Below are 19,891 nucleotides of genomic sequence, written 5' to 3'. Positions count from 1 at the left end.
GGAGAGCGGTGGTGACTTTTCTGCTCCTCAGCACTCGGCCCCCCCGCTCTGTAACGTTACGGGGTCTCCACTTCGTGGCTGAGTTGCTGCGGTTCCTTCCACTTTTCAATAATATCACTCACAGGTGATGGGGGAAGATTCAGGAGGAAGAAATGTCATGGATGGACTTGTTACCCCGGTGGCTCCTATTACAGGACGCGCTGGTATCAGTGAGCTCTGCACCACCGGCCGCTCTGTCACATGGTAGTAACGGCAGACGGCATGGAGGAGAGGCAGAGGTTATACACTGGGGGCAATGGGGACTGAAGGAGAAATCTGAATTTAATGGTTAAGACGTGTGTCTCATATCTATCTATCTTATGAATCTAACATACTTCCCCCCTCGTCTTCCCCTGTAGATTGTATCTTCTTGTCCATCACTTTTGTACTTTCCTTTGTTTTGCTACATGATTACTACATAGTGTTCTCCATGTCTTCGTCTGTACATTGCGCTGGCGTTAGCGGTGCAATAAAATAAATAATAATAACGTCCAGTAACAGTGACCCTATAGCAGATTTACACACATAACATAGTTTTTAAGGTTGAAGGAAGACTAAGTCCATCTAGTTCAGCCCATAGCCTAACATGTTGATCCAGAGGAAGGCAAAAAAAAACCATGTGGCAAACACTAAGCTCCACATTGGGGAAAAAAATTCCTTCCCGACTCCATACGACAATCAGACTAGTTCCCTGGATCAACGCCCTATCAAGGAATCTAGTATTTATAACCTGTAATATTATACTTTTCAAGAAAGGCATCCAGGCCCTTCTTAAATTTTAACAGTGAATCACTCATTACAACATCATGCGGCAGAGAGTTCCATAGTCTCACTGCTCTTACAGTAAAGAATCCCTGTCTGTGATTATGATTAAACCTTCTTTCCTCCAGACGTAGAAGATGCCCCCTTGTCCCCGTCTCAGGCCTCAGAGTAAAAAGATCAGTAGAAAGGTCTTTGTACTGTCCCCTCATATACTTGTACATAGTAATAAGATCACCCCTAAGCCTTCTTTTTTCCACAGTAAATAACCCCAAGTGTAATAACCTGTCTTGGTATTGCAGACCCCCCAGTCCTCTAATAACCTTGGTCGCTCTTCTCTGCACCCGCTCTAGTTCAGCTATGTCTTTCTTATACACCGGAGACCAGAACTGTACACAGTATTCTAAGTGTGGTCGCACTAATGACTTGTATAGAGGTAAAATTATGTTCTCCTCATGAGCATCTATGCCTCTTTTAATGCATCCCATTATTTTATTTGCCTTTGCAGCAGCAGCCTGACACTGGCCACTAAACGTGAGCTTGTCGTCCACCAATACACCCAGGTTTTTTTCAGTTACAGTTTTGCCCAGTGTTTTACAATTAAGCATATAATTATACATTTTATTTCCTCTGCCCAAGTGCATTACCTTTCATTTATCCCCATTAAAGCTCATTTGCCGTTTATCAGCCCAAGCTTCTAGTTTACATAGATCCTCCTGTAATATAAAATTGTTCTCCTCTGTATTGATTACCCTGCAGAGTTTAGTGTCATCGGCAAATATTGAAATACTACTCTGTATGCCCCCTACAAGGTCATTAATAAATATGTTAAAAAGAAGGGGGCCCAATACTGACCCCTGGGGTACCCCACTGTTAACTGAGACCCAGTCTGAGTGTTTTCCATTAATAACCACCCTTTGTTTCCTATCACGGAACCAGTTCTTAACCCACATATATATATTTTCCCCTATCCCCATTGTTCTCATTTTATGTATCAACCTTTTGTGTGGAACCGTATCAAAAGCTTTTGAAAAGTCCATATACACAACATCCACTGCATTTCCTTGGTCCAGTCCAGAACTTACCTCCTCATAAAAACTGATCAGATTAGTTTGACAGGAACGGTCCCTCGTAAACCCATGTTGATATTGGGTCATGAGGTTATTCTTCTTCAGATACTCTAGTATAGCATCTCTTAGGAAACCCTCCAGGATTTTACCCACAGTAGAGGTTAAGCTTACCGGCCTATAATTTCCAAGTTCGGTTTTTGTCCCCTTTTTGAATATTGGCACCACATTTGCTATACGCCAGTCCTGTGGTACAGACATTTTGCTATATTTGTTTTTGTACTAATCTGGATTAAGGCGTCTGCTTATTAGATGGATTAGTTGGTGATGCCCATGTGACCCAATTTAACGTTCCTTAGAAAGGACTTAAGCAACTGATACTTCTATATCATTGAGCTACAAGTCTCATCCTGCTCTGTAAGACTATTAGCTCCACCGCGGCTGAAGAATCCAGTCATTACCCTACTGTGAGCATATGGTGAACATTGAGGAGAAATCATGGTAAATGTGAGATGGTACAAATAATAATGTTAGGTAGAAATCCAAAAATTTTGCTTTTTTCTGCTTCAATTCACATTTGAGTTAAGGAAAATAGTCGGCAGGATGGTTTCAAGTTTTCTGGATTCAAAAGGGCAGTACAGGAAAGGAAAAAAATAATAATACTGGTCCCTCACTTGTCTTCTTCAGGCCACTAGTCTTCTACTTCATTCTTAGCGATTTATGGTGGCTGGCATCCTTGGCATCTCATTTACTAGAGAGATGGCGAGATCCTGAGCGTTCAACATGTGACGTGTGCACATCGCAACACAGACGCCAAAGATGTTGGGAGCCTTAAAACGCTAAAAATGGCAAAAATGGTAAAATTAAGACCACACCAGTGATCGGACCCATGAAGGTACCGGCCTGGAGAAGGTGAAGGCCGGATAAAACTTTTTTTTTAACTATAATAAATTCTAAAAATCTACAATTGATTCTTGAATTTTCTGCCCAATTTCAAGAATCTCCCAAATTCGAATTTTGCCAGATTTGTTCCTCACTAATATTAGACAAAAACATTATCTCTTGTCATATTCATAGAAAACTGAAAATATGTATTAATAATCTTGGGAATTCTTTGATCAATTGTTCTTAACGTCCAGAAAGATATGTTGAGTACGTCCAACACATTTCCTAATCAAAAGCCAAAGTTTCCATTAGTCAAAAAATTATTTCTGGACCCAAAGATGTTTGTATGATAAATCAAAGTGAATATGTTGTATCAATTTAAAAATGGTCTCTAATTTATATATACAGTAATATATGTAGCGCCCCAAGTGTTCGGTTGCTACAGAGGTATTGCATCTCACCCAGAGGTGCGATATCTCATTTCCAGGTAAGGATGGAGTGTGGCTCAGGACCCTAACAACCACATGCACTACACCACATTTCCGGGGGATAGGGCGACAATGCTCCCAAGAGTGAGCACAACTGCCCCTGTCCCTGGCTGGAGTGGGGGGAGGGAACACCTAGAAAGGGGGAACCCGGTAGTGTGTCGGTGGGGAGAGTAGATCCAGGGTGCACTGTAAGGAGGAGTATATAAGGTGGGCACCATCTTAGGAGTTGAGTTCAGTTCAGTTCAGTCAGAGAGGAGAAGAGAGGGAGCAGGGGCTCTGTACGAGCTCTGCTCCGCGGGCAGGCCAAGTCACAAGGCCTGGGCCTGAAGGAGAAGAAAGGAGAGGAGAGGAACGGAGGAGGCTCCAGGAGTGGAGTGAAGGGACCCCAGGGGTGCGGACTGGCCAGTCGCTACCGTACGCCCGCCGCTACCAGAGTAGGGGAGTCAGGCCAAGAAAGGGAACCGGATCCCTCATCTAGTGGAGGAGAGCAACTACCCTCAGCTAGTAACCGGAGGCTGTGGCATTGCACGTGTCACGGCCCCTCACTACACCCGTTAGGAAGGCACCATATAGGGCCCAGGGAAACGGAACATACATTTGCCCGCCAAGGCCTGAGGCAGCTGGACAGAAACGTGGTCAATTGTGGGGTACGACGGGCCAGAAAAAGGACACACGAAGGGGGTCCTGAAAAGCATTCCAAAGGTACCTGGGAGTTGACCGAGCCCCTCACCTGGTGAGCGCAGTACGACGTGGGCAGCCATTACCTGCAGAAGTGGCTTGGAGTGTAAAACTGTGAGTAAAGACCCTGGACTGCATCACTGGACTCTGAGTCATTACTGTTGCTCCCACGCACCATCACCCCCACCATCTGCACTCACTGCCCTGAGGCTATACTCCTCCTGTGGGGAGTTATACTACCCTCTGCTGCGCACACAACATCAGCCTCAGCGGTCTGCCCCGCAGCGGCGGTTCTCAGTGACCGCAATCCACGGGTGGCGTAGTCGGACATTTAAACAATGAAAACCAAATAAACAGATCCGCCACTGGTTTGATCACCCTGAGCCATGGGACCGGGTCGCCGCCACGGAGACTACAACCCCCAGCATTACACACAGACCCGGCTCCGGGTATTCCCCCACACACGGCCCAGGGGGCACGTCAACTTTGGCCTAGTTGGCAGGATTGAAACCAACCCGTTATCATCGGGTAATGTGTGCCTAAAGACTGTTCCACTGTATTGAAGGTGGCGCCTGCCCCAGAAGAACAGACGCCATTATGTGCGCGCCAAAAGACAGCAAGAAGCGACCTCCCATCGTGGGCCAGGTCCCAGAATGGCGCCAAAGACGAAGCCCACCCCCAACAGCCATGAGTGCGGCTGCAGAGATGTCCAACAACGTGCGGGGGCTGCCCCTGAGAGTGACTGTCAGCAGATTGCCCCGGGACCACCCCAACATGGGCGGAAGGGAAAGAAAACCGAAGGGCAGGGTGTGGTTTGGATCAGTCTTGGCAGACCACACCCGGAGATGGCGAGCAGCACCAGCCCCAGTACCCGTGCCAGTGGCCTGCTGCAGGCCGAAGAGTCTTCGTGCAGCTTCGCGGAGCTGATGGCCCAGCTCCCCGTAGAGGACCCTGAATTCCTCCGTGCTGGGCTCGAGGATTTGAACCGGAGGATGGTCCAGGCGCAGCGGGAGGCCATCGCGGGGTGGAAAGAAGAGATGCACCGGCGGGTCGCGACCCGGCAGCAAGTGGCGCTGCCAGCACCTGACAGCGTGCTTGCCCCTGAGGACAGGGAGAGACCACCGCAGGCTGAGAGCAGCGCTGCAATGGGAGCAGGTAAGGGGGACGCCCCTGCTACAGACCCTGGCACCACTTGCCTGCCCCTGGACCCCGTCGCGGAGCCGATAGCCCCGGAAGTCGCTGCGTCTCTCCCGCTCCCGCCGCCTACACCTAGGCCCCAAGTCCCGAGAGCAGCCGCCGGACCACGTCCCATGCCGTGCCCCTTGATACTGGGTGCGGTCGAAAGCGGACCGCTCCAGGCCTGGTCGCAAGGCCTAATGCCCCCAGGCGCCTTCCACCAGCTAGCGCCCCCGGTCCCAACACTACCACCCCTGGGCACGGACTTATATAGCCAGCTCACCGGTCCTGATGGGGAGCCGGTTCCCCTGCTACACGGATGGGTTCGCCCTTGCCACCGGAGGGACCCATCCGCGGAGGCCAAAGCCCCTCTTCCTCCGCTCCTGCCCGCTCTGCAGCCAGTCACCATTCCCCAGCTCCCGGAAGAAGAGGTCCAAATCGAGTGGGACCAGACCGGGGAGGACCTGATGGGGTTCTCGCAAGAGACGCGGGCGGACGCAGCACGTAGGCAAGAATTCTGCCGCCGGGAGATAGCGCAGCTGGAGAGGGAGAAGCAGGCGCTGCGCCAAAAGCAGGAGCAGCTACAGGCCCGGAGCGCGGAGGAGAAGACCCAAACCCGCCGAGACCCCCAGGCTGCACGCGGTCCCAAAGTCACCGGGATCGTGGTCAGGTTCCACCAGGAGAAGGGGTGGGGTTCATTCGGGACCCGACAACAGACACAGACCTCTTTGTTAATCGGAGTGGAGAGTCGCCTGCCCAAGGGTCACCCGAAACGGGATCTGTTCCCGGGGGATCAGGTGTCGTACACCCGACATCGAGGCCTGCGAGGGTGGTACGCCCTCAACGTCCAGCGGGAGGAAGAGGAGCGCTACCGTGAACCCTGCTACGTTGAGGACCCGGACGGCTCTGAAGAGTACGAGGAGCAGGAACACTACTAGATGGCGGCAGCATGCACTGTAAATAGTTACCCGTCAGGGTAAAAGAGGAAGAGTCACGCCGGTTAGTGGATTATAAACAAAGTTCACCCGGTTCGGGATTGTTGTCAGTTTATTTGTGGAAGTTACCCGAAAAGGGTCAGTGAACTATCCAGCTGAGGACTGGGAGCAGCCAACCCTTTCTATCCAGCTGAGGACTGGGAGCAGCCAATCCATGGAAATAGTTGCACTTCTTAAAGTGCCCCCTATTGGTTTTATAAGAATCTACAACAAACGACCTCAGAACAAAAACCCGTCGGAGGTGGCCGAAGGCGAGCTCCAGCATCTGGATCGTCTATGCCCTGCAGCCACCCCAGGGCCTCCGTTGAGGGTTTGGGACGGGTCCCTCAAGTTCGTGCTTTCAAGATTGCACTTTAAAGAAAATGGACACCTAGTTGCAGACCGTGTTGTAACCTGTTAAAAAAAAAAAAAAGTTTTATCTGAAAAATGTTTTATATGCAAAAGAAGTTTTTATATGTGCGAAGAAAGTTATATAATGTAGTAAAAGAAACGTAAACAGTAACGTTAAGAGAAAACGAGCCTCCCATAAAGGGAAAAGAATTAATTGTTGGTAATTTTATATGTGAATGCATTCAAAAGTTTTTGCATGTCCTAATTTACGTTGTCTTTTGCTCTGTTCCAGCCCGCGGACGTGCTGTGATTTACCAGGGGGGAATGTAGCGCCCCAAGGGTTCGGTCGCTACAGAGGTATTGCATCTCACCCAGAGGTGCGATACCTCACTTCCAGGTAAGGATGGAGTGTGGCTCAGGACCCTAACACCCACATGCACTACACCACATTTCCGGGGGATAGGGCGACAATGCTCCCAAGAGTGAGCACAACTGCCCCTGTCCCTGGCTGGAGTGGGGGGAGGGAACACCTAGAAAGGGGGAACCCGGTAGTGTGTGGGTGGGGAGAGTAGATCCAGGGTGCACTGTAAGGAAGAGTATATAAGGTGGGCACCATCTTAGGAGTTGAGTTCAGTTAAGTCAGAGAGGAGAAGAGAGGGAGCAGGGGCTCTGAACGAGCTCTGCTCCGCGGGCAGGCCAAGTCACAAAGCCTGGGCCTGGAGGAGAAGAAAGGAGAGGAGAGGAAAGGAGGAGGCTCCAGGAGTGGAGTGAAGGGACCCCAGGGGTGCGGACCGGCCAGTCACCACCGTACGCCCGCCGCTACCAGAGTAGGGGGGTCAGGCCAAGAAAGGGAACCGGATCCCTCATCTAGTTGAGGAGAGCAACTACCCTCAGCTAGTAACCGGAGGCTGTGGCATTGCACGTGTCACGGGCCCCTCACTACACCCGTTAGGAAGGCACCATATAGGGCCCAGGGAAACGGAACATATGTTTGCCCGCCAAGGCCCGAGGCAGCTGGACAGAAACGTGGTCAATTGTGGGGTACGACGGGCCACAGAAAGGACGCACAAAGGGGGTCCTGAAAAGCATTCCAAAGGTACCTGGGAGTTGGCCGAGCCCCTCACCTGGTGAGCGCAGTACGACGTGGGCAGCCATTACCTGCAGAAGTGGTTTGGAGTGTAAAACTGTGAGTAAAGACCCTGGACTGCATCACTGGACTCTGAGTCATTACTGTTGCTCCCACGCACCATCACCCCCACCATCAACACTCACTGCCCTGAGGCTATACTCCTCCTGTGGGGAGTTATACTACCCTCTGCTGCGCACACAACATCAGCCTCAGCGGTCTGCCCCGCAGCGGCGGTTCTCAGTGACCGCAATCCACGGGTGGCGTAGTCGGACATTTAAACATTGAAAACCAAATAAACAGATCCGCCACTGGTTTGACCACCCTGAGCCACGGGACCGGGTCGCTGCCACGGAGACTACAACCCCCAGCATCACACAGACCCGGCTCCGGGTATTCCCCTACACACGGCCCAGGGGGCGCGTCGTATACACTGCTCAAAAAAATAAAGGGAACACTCAAATAACAAATCCTAGATCTGAATGAATGAAATATTCTCATTGAATACTTTGTTCTGTACAAAGTTGAATGTGCTGACAACAAAATCACACAAAAATCATCAATGAAAATCACATTTATTAACCAATGGAGGCCTGGATTTGGAGTCACCCCCAAAATTAAAGTGGAAAAACACACTACAGGCTGATCCAACTTTGATGTAATGTCCTTAAAACAAGTCAAAATGAGGCTCAGTATTGTGTGTGGCCTCCACGTGCCTGTATGAGCTCCCTACAACGCCTGGGCATGCTCCTGATGAGGTTGCGGATGGTCTCCTGTGGGATCTCCTCCCAGACCTGGACTAAAGCATCATCCAACTCCTGGACAGTCTGTGGTGCAACGTGACGTTGGTGGATGGAGCGAGACATGATGTCCCAGATGTGCTCAATCGGATTCAGGTCTGGGGAACGGGCGGGCCAGTCAATAGCTTCAATGCCTTCATCTTGCAGGAACTGCTGACACACTCCAGCCACATGAGGTCTGGCATTGTCCTACATTAGGAGGAACCCAGGGCCAACCGCACCAGCATATGGTCTCACAAGGGGTCTGAGGATCTCATCTCGGTACCTAATGGAAGTCAGGCTACCTCTGGCGAGCACATGGAGGATTCCCAACCCACACCATTACTGACCCACTGCCAAACCGGTCATGCTGAAGGATGTTGCAGGCAGCAGATTGCTCTCCACGGCGTCTCCAGACTCTGTCACGTCTGTCACATGTGCTCAGTGTGAACCTGCTTTCATCTGTGAAGAGCACAGGGCGCCAGTGGCAACTTTGCCAATCCTGGTGTTTTGTGGCAAATGCCAAGCATCCTGCATGGTGTTGGGCTGTGAGCACAACCCCCATCTGTGGACATCGGGCCCTCATGACACCCTCATTGAGTCGGTTTCTAACCGTTTGTGCAGACACATGCACATTTGTGGCCTGCTAGAGGTCATTTTGCAGGGCTCTGGCAGTGCTCCTCCTCTTCCTCTTTGCACAAAGGCTGAGGTAGTGGTCCTGCTGCTGGGTTGTTGCCCTCCTACGGCCCCCTCCACGTCTCCTGGTGTACTGGCCTGTCTCCTGGTAGCGCCTCCAGCCTCTGGACACTACGCTGACAGACACAGCAAACCTTTTTGCCACAGCTCGCATTGATGTGCCATCCTGGATGAGCTGCACTACCTAAGCAACTTCTGTGGGTTGTAGAGTCCGTCTCATGCTACCACGAGTGTGAAAGCACAACCAACATTCAAAAGTGACCAAAACATCAGCCAGAAAGCATTGGTACTGAGATGTGGTCTGTGGTCCCCACCTGCAGAACCACTCCTTTATTGAGGGTGTCTTGATAATTGCCAATATTTCCATCTATTGTCTATTCCATTTGCACAACAGCATGTGAAATTGATTGTCAATCAGTGTTGCTTCCTAAGTGGACAGTTTAATTTCACAGAAGTTTGATTTACTTGGAGTTATATTCTGTTGTTTAAGTGTTCCCTTTATTTTTTTGAGCAGTGTGTATATATACATTTATATATACAGTACAGACCAAAAGTTTGGACACACCTTCTCATTTAAAGATTTTTCCGTATTTTCATGACTATGAAAATTGTACATTCACACTGAAGGCATCAAAACTATGAATTAACACATGTGGAATTATATACTTAACAAAAAAAGTGTGAAACAACTGAAAATATGTCTTATATTCTAGGTCCTTCAAAGTAGCCACCTTTTGCTTTGATGACTGCTTTGCACACTCTTGGCATTCTCTTCATGAGCTTCAAGAGGTAGTCACTGGAAATGGTCTTCCAACAATCTTGAAGGAGTTCCCAGAGATGCTTAGCACTTGTTGGCCCTTTTGCCTTCACTCTGTGGTCCAGCTCAACCCAAACCATCTCGATTGGGTTCAGGTCTGGTGACTGTGGAGGCCAGGTCATCTGGCGTAGCACCCCATCACTCTCTTTCTTGGTCAAATAGCCCTTACACAGCCTGGAGGTGTGTTTGGGGTCATTGTCCTATTGAAAAATAAATGATGGTCCAAATAAACGCAAACCGGATGGAATAGCATGCCGCTGCAAGATGCTGTGGTAGCCATGCTGGTTCAGTATGCCTTCAATTTTGAATAAATCCCCAACAGTGTCACCAGCAAAGCACTCCCACACCATCACACCTCCTCCTCCATGCTTCACGGTGGGAACCAGGTATGTAGAGTCCATCCGTTCACCTTTTCTGCGTCGCACAAAGACACGGTGGTTGGAACCAAAGATCTCAAATTTGGACTCATCAGACCAAAGCACAGATTTCCACTGGTCTAATGTCCATTCCTTGTGTTCTTTAGCCCAAACAAGTCTCTTCTGCTTGTTGCCTGTCCTTAGCAGTGGTTTCCTAGCAGCTATTTTACCATGAAGGCCTGCTGCACAAAGTCTCCTCTTAACAGTTGTTGTAGAGATGTGTCTGCTGCTAGAACTCTGTGTGGCATTGACCTGGTCTCTAATCTGAGCTGCTGTTAACCTGCGATTTCTGAGGCTGGTGACTCGGATAAACTTATCCTCAGGAGCAGAGGTGACTCTTGGTCTTCCTTTCCTGGGGCGGTCGTCATGTGAGCCAGTTTCTTTGTAGCGCTTGATGGTTTTTGCAACTGCACTTGGGGACACATTCAAAGTTTGCCCAATTTTTCGAACTGACTGACCTTCATTTCTTAAAGTAATGATGGACACTCGTTTTTCTTTACTTAGAATTTGTATTATGGCAAGAAAAAAGCAGGTAACAGTCTATTCAGTAGGACTATCAGCTGTGTATCCACCAGACTTCTGCACAACACAACTGATGATCCCAACCCCATTTATAAGGCAAGAAATCCCACTTATTAAACCTGACAGGGCACACCTGTGAAGTGAAAACCTTTTCCAGTGACTACCTCTTGAAGCTCATCAAGAGAATGCCAAGAGTGTTCAAAGCAGTCATCAAAGCAAAAGGTGGCTACTTTGAAGAACCTAGAATATAATACTTATTTTCAGTTGTTTCACACTTTTTTGTTAAGTATATAATTCCACATGTGTTAATTCATAGTTTTGATGCCTTCAGTGTGAATGTACAATTTTCAAAGTCATGAAAATACAGAAAAATCTTTAAATGAGAAGGTGTGTCCAAACTTTTGGTCTGTACTCTATATATGTATATATACACACACAGCACATACACACACATGTACATACACATAGTGCACTTGTATATAGAGAGAGCAGATAGACATATATATGTATATATACACACACAGCACATACACTCGCATGTACATACACAGCACATACACACACTTGTATATACACAGAGCACACATATATATTCACAGAGCACATATACACATGTACATACACACAGCACATATGCACACATTTATATACATAGCACACACATTTTTATATACACACAGAATACACACAAATGTACATACACACACTTGTATATAGACAGAGCAGATACACATATATATGTATATATACACAGAGCAGATACACACATATACATACACACAGCACATATACACATTTATATACACAGCAGACATATCTTTACATATACATATGTATATACACACAGAATACACACTCATGTATATAAACACACATGAATATACACACAGAGCACACACACACACGTATATACACAGCACTTATACACTCACATATATAAACACACAGTACATACACAGACAATATAAACGACTAACAAGCCTGTCTGCTCCTCTTTAGTTCCGCCAGACTCCCACAGGGTAATGGATCTTTGGTGACATCATGGTCACATGATGTCACAAAAGGTCCTGCTGCCGTTTTAACCTCAGAAACTACACAGATAATACAGAATTTGTGTTACGGGTCCGGGGGGTGGAACCTCTGTGCTTTGATGCAAGGAGGGACCAGAGGGGCGTAACTAAGTGCCTACTCGGACTGACCCAGGTCGCAAGGCGGCTTAGTCGACTTCGTGAACCAAGGAGGGACCGGGCAGGTGAACCCGGTGCCACTCTGGGACCGACTTTGTGTGAGAGCAGGTGACTCCCACGGGTCAGACGACAGGGGCTGACCCGTACAGCGGAAGAACGCGGCAGATAGGCTGGTGGGTGATCTGGGTGGACAAGCAGGTGGGTACGGCGGATAGCCAGACAGGTACTCTGGGTAAACGAGCAGGCGGGTACGGCAGGTAACTGGCAGGTGCTCTGGGTTGGCAGGCTGGCGAGCACGGCAGGTAACTGGCAGGTGCTCCGGGTAGGCAGGCGGGCACGGCTGATAGACAGACTGGCGGGCAGGACTGTTAGACAGACTGGCGGGCAGGACTGTTAGACAGACTGGCGGGCAAGGAATCTGTGGGCTGTGGAGAATGTTAGCACACAAACAACAACCTTGCACAGGCACCTCCATTTTGTAGGAGGGGCTTAATATAGGGGCAGTCCTCCAGCCATTGGCCGAGGACTCTTTAGGACGGCTCGCGAGGTCCCTTTAAGAGGGAGGGAGCGTGCGCACGTGCACCTTAGCAGTAGGGGAAAAGGAAGACGCCGGATCGGGACCGCGGCGGTGAGGGGGAGGGCGACTCTGCCCTCCAGGAGGCAGAGACGCCGATGCTACAGTACCCCCTCCTTTACGCCCCCTCTTCTTTAAGTCTGCAAGAAATTTTTCTAGAATATGATGGGCATGAATGTTCTCCCTGGGCTCCCAAGACCTTTCCTCAGGACCAAACCCCTTCCAATCCACAAGAAAGAAAGTCTTTCCTCTTACCCTCTTGGTGGCCAAAATGTTTTCCACCTCAAAGACGTCCTCAGCGGAGACTGGAGCTGGGGTGGTACCTGGATCATCAGAGAAAGAATTAAGGACAACTGGTTTGAGGAGAGACACGTGAAAGGAGTTGGGAATCCGTAAGGAGGCCGGGAGTTTCAGCTTGTAAGCCACCGGATTAATTTGGTTCAGAACCTCGAACGGACCGATGAACTGCAGAACCAACTTGTAAGATGGTATCTTAAGACGAACATATTTGGAAGAAAGCCAGAACTTGTCTCCCGGACGGAATTGAGGCAGATCCAGACGTCTCTTATCAGCATGCTTCTTCCTCCACTCCGAGGACTGAAGAAGCGCAGATCTAGTGTCTTCCCAAATTGAAGAAAATTCGCTGACGAGAGACTCCGCGGCAGGATTGTCCACTGAAGAGGAGACGGGAAACAGAAGCCGGGGGTGTTGACTGTAGACCACAAAAAACGGAGTTTTAGCAGAAGACTCGCTCTCATGGTTGTTATAGGAAAATTCAGCCCAGGGCAGGAGCTCAACCCAATAGCCATGATGAGCGTTGACAAAGTGTCGAAGAAAACTGGTGAGGATTTGATTGATGCGTTCCACTTGGCCATTGGACTGAGGATGATAGGCCAAAGAAAAATCCAAGGAGACATCCAGCAACTTGCACATGGCTCTCCAGAAGCACGAAGTGAATTGAACTCCGTGATCCGAGACAATGTGGAGGGGTAAGCCGTGAAGACGGAAGATGTGATGGATGAAGTCCTTAGCCAGCACCGGTGCAGACGGAAGACCAGGCAGGGGAATGAAGAGGGCCATCTTAGAAAAGTGGTCAGCGACCACCCAAATGACAGTACAACCGGCAGAAACAGGGAGATCCGTGATGAAGTCCATTGCGATATGTTGCCACGGAGCGGAAGGCACGGGAAGAGGAAGAAGACGACCGTCTGGAACGTGCCTAGGTATCTTGTTACGGGCACAAGAGGAACAAGCCGCGACAAATTCCGCAACATCCTTGCGCAGGGTGGGCCACCAAATAATGTCGGGCAATGAGCAGAAATATCTTCCTCTGGCCGGCGTGGCCAGCAAGTTTGGATGAATTACCCCACTGTAAAACCTTCTTCCGATCCTGAACTGCTACAAAGGTCTTACCGGGAGGTAGATGAGACAGGTCAAATGGAGCAACGGTCATTATTTTGGAGGGATCAATGATATGTAGAGGCTCCTCCTCCTGGTCGGTAGACAAAAATGAATGGGATAGTGCGTCGGCTTTAATGTTCTTGTTTGCCGGGCGGTAGTGAAAAGTAAAGCAGAATCGAGCGAAGAATAGTGACCATCTGGCCTGACGCGGGTTTAGTCTTCGGCATTCTGCACATAAGGTTTTTATGATCAGAGTAGATGACCACGGGTGCAGAGCCCCCTCCAGCAAGTAGCGCCACTCCTTCAGCGCTAATTTGATGGCCAGCAGCTTCCGATCTCCTATGGAGTAGTTGCGCTCGGACGAGGAGAAGAGCTTGGAGATGAAGCCACAGGTTGCCATTCTCCCGGATGAGGATTTCTGGGTGAGCACTGCTGCGGCCCCGGAGGAGGAGGCATCAACGTTCAGGAAGAACTGCTTGTTGCAATCCGGACGGTGTAGCACTGGAGCGGAGGAGAAGGCTTGTTTTAGGGAGACGAAGGCTTTCTCCGCCTCGAAAGAGCACTATCTGGGATTTGCTCCTTTACGGGTGATCAGAGATGGGCGCAGTCCGGGAGGAAAAATGAGGAATGAAGAGGCGGTAATAGTTCACGAAACCCAGAAACCATTGAATCGCCTTCAATCCCTCCGGTCGGGCCACTTAAGACAGCTGACACCTTCTCGGGATCCATGTGTAGATCGGTCTCAGAAATGATGTAACCAAAAAATGACAAGGAGGTCTGCTCAAAGAGGCATTTCTCGTATTTAGCATACAGGCAATTCTTCCGGAGCCTCAGCAGAACCTGACGAACTTCCCTCCGGTGTGAAGGCAGATCCGGGGAGAACACCACGATGTCGTCCAGGTACACCACCATGCAGGAATACAGGAGATCTCGGAAGATGTCGTTAACTAGCTCCGGGAAGACGGCTGGAGCATTACAGAGACCGAAGGGCATCACGAGGTATTCGTAGTGACCGTCCCAGGTGTTGAATGCCATCTTCCACTCGTCTTCCTGGCGAATCCGGACCAGATTGTATGCCCCCTGAAGATCGAGCTTGGTGAAGATCTTTGCGCCTTTTAGGCAGTCAAACAACTCTGAGATGAGAGGAAAGGGGTACTTATTTTTTATGGTAAACTGGTTTAGACCCCTATAGTCAATACAAGGACTGAGCAAGCCGTCTTTCTTCTTGACGAAGAAGAATCCTGCTCCAGCCATAGAGGTGGATTTCCTGATAAATCCCCTAGCAAGATTCTCTTCAATGTACTCAGACATAGCGCGGGTCTCGGCCAACAACAAGGGATAGATTCGCCCACGAGGAGGTGAGGCACCAGGTATTAGGTCGATGGGGCAATCATACGGCCTATGAGGTGGTAGTGTCTCAGCCTCCTTTTTGTCAAAGACGTCCACATAGGAACAGTAGGGTGCCGGCAGGCCAGGTAGGTTAGCCAGCGTAGACGGGGGTCGAGCAGGACGAACTAGTACCAGACAGGATTCATGGCATTCCTGACCCCAGCGGAGCACTTCACCAGATCTCCAATTCAGGACGGGCTCATGTCTCTGTAACCAGGGCAGACCAAGCAAGAGGAGATGAGAGAGGCCGGACAGCACATGAAAGGAGATCTTCTCCGAGTGCAGCAGTCCCACCTGAAGAGTTACAGGCTCAGTGACCAGCAAGATGGTTTCCGGAAGAAGCTTCCCATCCACTGAGGAAACCGCCAAAGGTTCAGTGAGATGTACGGTAGGAATCTGATAACGCTCCACAACGGCCTGTTAAATGAGATTCCCTGCGGCTCCGGAATCCAGAAAGGCAGTCTTGAAAAAGCGGGTCTCACCACTGGTGACAGAAACGGACAGAGTCAAGGACGGAGAGGAAGAACTCTTGCCTAGGACGACCTCTCCGAGCGGTCCTAGACACTGGAGTTTCCCGGTCTCTCCAGGCAGGAGCGGATCAGGTGATCTATACTGCCACAGTAGAAGCAACTCCCCTCGGCGTGGAGTGTCTCCTGGCGAGACTTGACCATCTTGGTTTGGTCAATTTGCATTGGCTCTGGAGAAGACACTCTGGTTGCGAGACAGGCCTTAGGAAGGTTGGAGCGAGACGCAGAGGTCTTCTCTCCCGGGTCGTCTCCTTAGCACGTTCCAAAAAGCGGATGTTGATCCAGGTAGTTAAAGACACCAGGTCGTCCAGGGTGGGAGGTATGTCTCGGCCGGCTAGCTCATCCTTGATCCGTCCAGAAAGGCCCTCCCAAAAGGTGGACACCAGTGCCTCATTATTCCAGGCCAGTTCAGATGCGAGGGTGCGGAAACGCATGGCATATCGTCCCACAGAAATACTCCCTTGACGGAGTCGGAGAAATGAGGAGGCAGTAGAAGATCTTCGTCCAGGTTCATCGAACACCTTCCGGAAAGCTGTAAGGAAGGCCTGGAGATCGGACACCAGAGGATCCCCTCTCTCCCACAGAGGGTTAAGCCACGCCAACGCCTCTCCGGTGAGGTGGGACATGATGAATGCCACCTTGGCCCGGTCGGAGATGAACTGGCACAAGTTCAAAGTGCAGCGTGCACTGATTTATGAAGCCCCGACATAAGACAGGGTCACCATCGAAACGTGGAGGCACAGAAAGCCGGGGTCCAAAGCCGGGTGCCACAGCGCCACAGGGTTGAGGTGCCGCCGGAGTGGGTACCGCCGGAGTGGGTGCCGATCGATTAAGAGACAGACACCGTCGGAGTAGACAGCGTGTCCAGGCGGGAGTTGACGGTCTGCAGATAGGAAAGGATAGTCTCCTGTTGGGATCTCTGACAAGAGACCTCCTGGTACAAGTCAGAGAGCGAAGGAGCCTGGGAGCCACCGGATTCCATGGCCTGTGTAAACTGTTACGGGTCCGGGTGGTGGAACCTTTGTGCCTTGATGCAAGGAGGGACCAGAGGGGCGTAACTAAGTGCCTACTCGGACCGACCCAGGTCACACGGCTGCTTAGTCGACTCTGTGAACCATGGAGGGACCGGGCAGGTGAACCCGGTGCCACTCTGGGACCGACCTTGTGTGAGAGCAGGTGACTCCCACGGGTCAGATGACAGGAGCTGACCGGTACAGCGGAAGAGCACGGCAGGTAGGCTGGTGGGTGATCCGGGTAGACAAGCAGGCGGGTACGGCGGATAGCCAGACAGGTACTCCGGGTAAACGAGCGGGCGGGTACGGCAAGTAACTGGCAGGTGCTTCGGGTTGGCAGGCTGGTGAGCACGGCAGGTAACTGGCAGGTGCTCCGGGTAGGCAGGCAGGCGGGCACGGCAGGTAATTTGGCAGGTGCTCCGGGTAGGCAGGCGGGCACGGCAGGTAATCTGGCAGGTGTTCCGGGTAGGCAGGCAGGCGGGCACGGCTGATAGACAGAATGGCGGGCAGGACTGTTAGTCAGACTGGCGGACAGGACTGTTAGACAGACTGGCGGGCAGGACTGTTAGACAGACTGGCGGGCAAGGAACCTGAGGGCTGAGGAGAGTGTTAGCACACAAACAACAACCTTGCACAGGCACCTCCATTTTGGAGGAGGTGCTTCATATAGGGGCAGTCCTCCGGCCATTGGCCGGAGACTCTTTAGGACAGCGCGCGCAGCCCCCTTAAGAGGGAGGGAGCGCGCGCACACCCTAAGCACAGTGCCCGGGAAGCTGCGCACAGTGTACGCCTTAGCAGCAGGGGAACAGGAAGACGCCGGATCGGGACCGCAGCAGTGAGGGAAACGGCGTCTCTGCCCGGCAGGAGGCAGAGGCGCCGATGCTGCAATTTGTATTATCAGTATAGTTTCTACTTGAAACACTGGGGGTCCTAAGGGGAATGGGAGGCCCTGGGCAATAGCTCATTTTTCCCCCACTTAACGCTTGTTCTGGTTGCAGTGAAGCACCAGCATAGCATTAAGTAAATGGTGAAATAAATAGATGATAGATAGATATACGATAGATAGATGATAGATAATAGGTAGATATGCGATAGATAAACTGACCAGCACCTCCTAACATAATGATGCGAATATGTACAAATCAAAGAGAGCAGCAACCACTGTGTGCTCTAAAATATAAGCAAACATTGAATATGTAGATAGATAGATAGATAGATAGATATGAGGTATTTAAATAAGAGAAAATATACTTAAATGTAATTGTCAAAATGTAAACAAAAATTTATTTATATATTTAGATTATTATTATTATTTTATGTTTGACTCTTTAAAGCTGGTATTGTTGTAGAAGGGGGGCACTTACTTTCAGTGGCTGTAGCCATGAAAAGAAGCGATATGGAGGATCCCGGCCCTCGATTAGCTGAGATTAGCCGGGATTATGCAGATTACACAGCTCACTGCTATTGTTTTAGAGGCTTTGGGGAAGGTAGACAGAGGAGGCTGGAGCAGAGGAAGCCGCTACTTCAGGGAGTTCAGCTAACAGACCACTGAGGCACAAGTAAGTCATGTAGGGAGCTATGAATACTATGACCAGTTCCAGAAAAACTTCATCGGCCTATATTGTACCTTTTTTCCCCCATCAGAAAATGCCGGTCATCAATATAGAAGATCTAACAGAAAAAGACAAATTAAAAATGCAAGTTGAACAGCTCAAGAAAGAAGTGAAACTGGAGAGACAACTGGTAAGTGGAAAGTTCCTGCTGAGAAAGAGTTGAAAGAAACTTTGCAAACTTTGTATACAGATGTAGCAGAGCTGAATGTGTCATTTAATTTGTGATTTTTGACTATTTTTTTTGTTGACTGTAACTTTCTGAGTTACAAAGTTTATGTCTGTTCAATAGTAAAGGAAAGATAAGATATGGCGATAACAGGACTGCTAATAGTCAGACTCAGCTCTGCTTCATCTGCAATGTGAACAGTCTGGAATCTACAGTTGTTTTTCCTGTAATGAGAGATAAATGGAGGATTCTGTGGTTTCAGCAAATGACGTGAAGACAGGAGGGGAGGCAACGGGGGTCGACACCTAGGAAATGGCTTCATGATTGACTTTTCCTGGGACAGAAGAAAGGTTGGGGGAAAAGTGGTATAAATACTGTGTATGCAGATATAGGAATAGTGGATAGTCTCCGTATAATAATGTGTTGTGTAAGGGTAATACTAATGATAGATAGATAATAGATAGATAGATAATAAATAGATAATAGATAGATATTAGATAGATACTAGATAGATAATAGATAGATAAAGTAGATAGATGATAGATAGATAATAGATAGATAAATAGATAATAGATAGATAATATATAATACATAGATAATAGATAAATAGATATATAAAATATAGATAATAGATAGATAATATATAATAAACAGATAATAGATAGATAAATAGATAGATGATAGATAATAGATAGATGATAGATAATAGATAGATAATAGATGATAGATAGATAGATAATAGATAGATAAATAGATAATAGATAGATAATAGATAGATGATAGATAAATAGATAGATAATAGATGATAGATAGATAGATAATAGATAGATAATAGATACATAAATAGATAATAGATAGATAATAGATAGATGATAGATAAATAGATAGATGATAGATAATAGATAGATAATAGATGATAGATAGATATATAGATGATAGATAATAGATAGATAATAGATGATAGATAGATATATAGATGATAGATAATAGATGATAGATAGATAATAGATAGATAAATAGATAATAGATAGATATATAGATAGATAGATATTAGGATAGATAGACAGATATTAGGATAGATAGATAGATAGATAGATAGATAGATAGATAGATAATAAGTAGATATGTAGATAATGTCTGTAAAGTGATGTGGAATTAATGGCACAATATAAGCAAGTAAAATAAATAAATAGATAGATAAATAGATATTTTTTGAAAAAATATCCACGAGAAAATTGATGCACATCA

At 48.6% G+C, this 19,891-nt stretch overlaps 1 protein-coding gene and 1 long non-coding RNA gene across 5 annotated transcripts in view; one reads left to right on the top strand and one right to left on the bottom strand.

Annotated features, from left to right (window-relative positions):
• LOC141264924 (uncharacterized) overlaps positions 1-19,891 on the bottom strand; it is a 65,500-nt gene that overhangs the window by 15,149 nt on the left and 30,460 nt on the right. The window lies entirely within an intron of this gene.
• GNGT1 (G protein subunit gamma transducin 1) overlaps positions 1-19,891 on the top strand; it is a 69,655-nt gene that overhangs the window by 48,326 nt on the left and 1,438 nt on the right. The window contains exons 2-3 of one of the 4 annotated variants that reach the window (XM_073677347.1): positions 6,710-6,814; positions 18,509-18,607. In XM_073677347.1, coding sequence (XP_073533448.1) covers positions 18,512-18,607 — 96 coding nt within the window. In that variant the 5' untranslated portion in view covers positions 6,710-6,814; positions 18,509-18,511. The other 3 variants (XM_073677345.1, XM_073677346.1, XM_073677344.1) reach the window with 3 other exon arrangements.

Source organism: Phyllobates terribilis, unplaced genomic scaffold, assembly GCF_046119375.1.
Source record: "Phyllobates terribilis strain yellow unplaced genomic scaffold, ASM4611937v1 Scaffold_4__5_contigs__length_816908805, whole genome shotgun sequence".
Lineage (NCBI taxonomy): Eukaryota > Metazoa > Chordata > Amphibia > Anura > Dendrobatidae > Phyllobates > Phyllobates terribilis.
The sequence above is the reverse complement of the archived record's forward strand: the minus strand, read 5'-3'. Positions and strand labels throughout refer to the sequence as shown.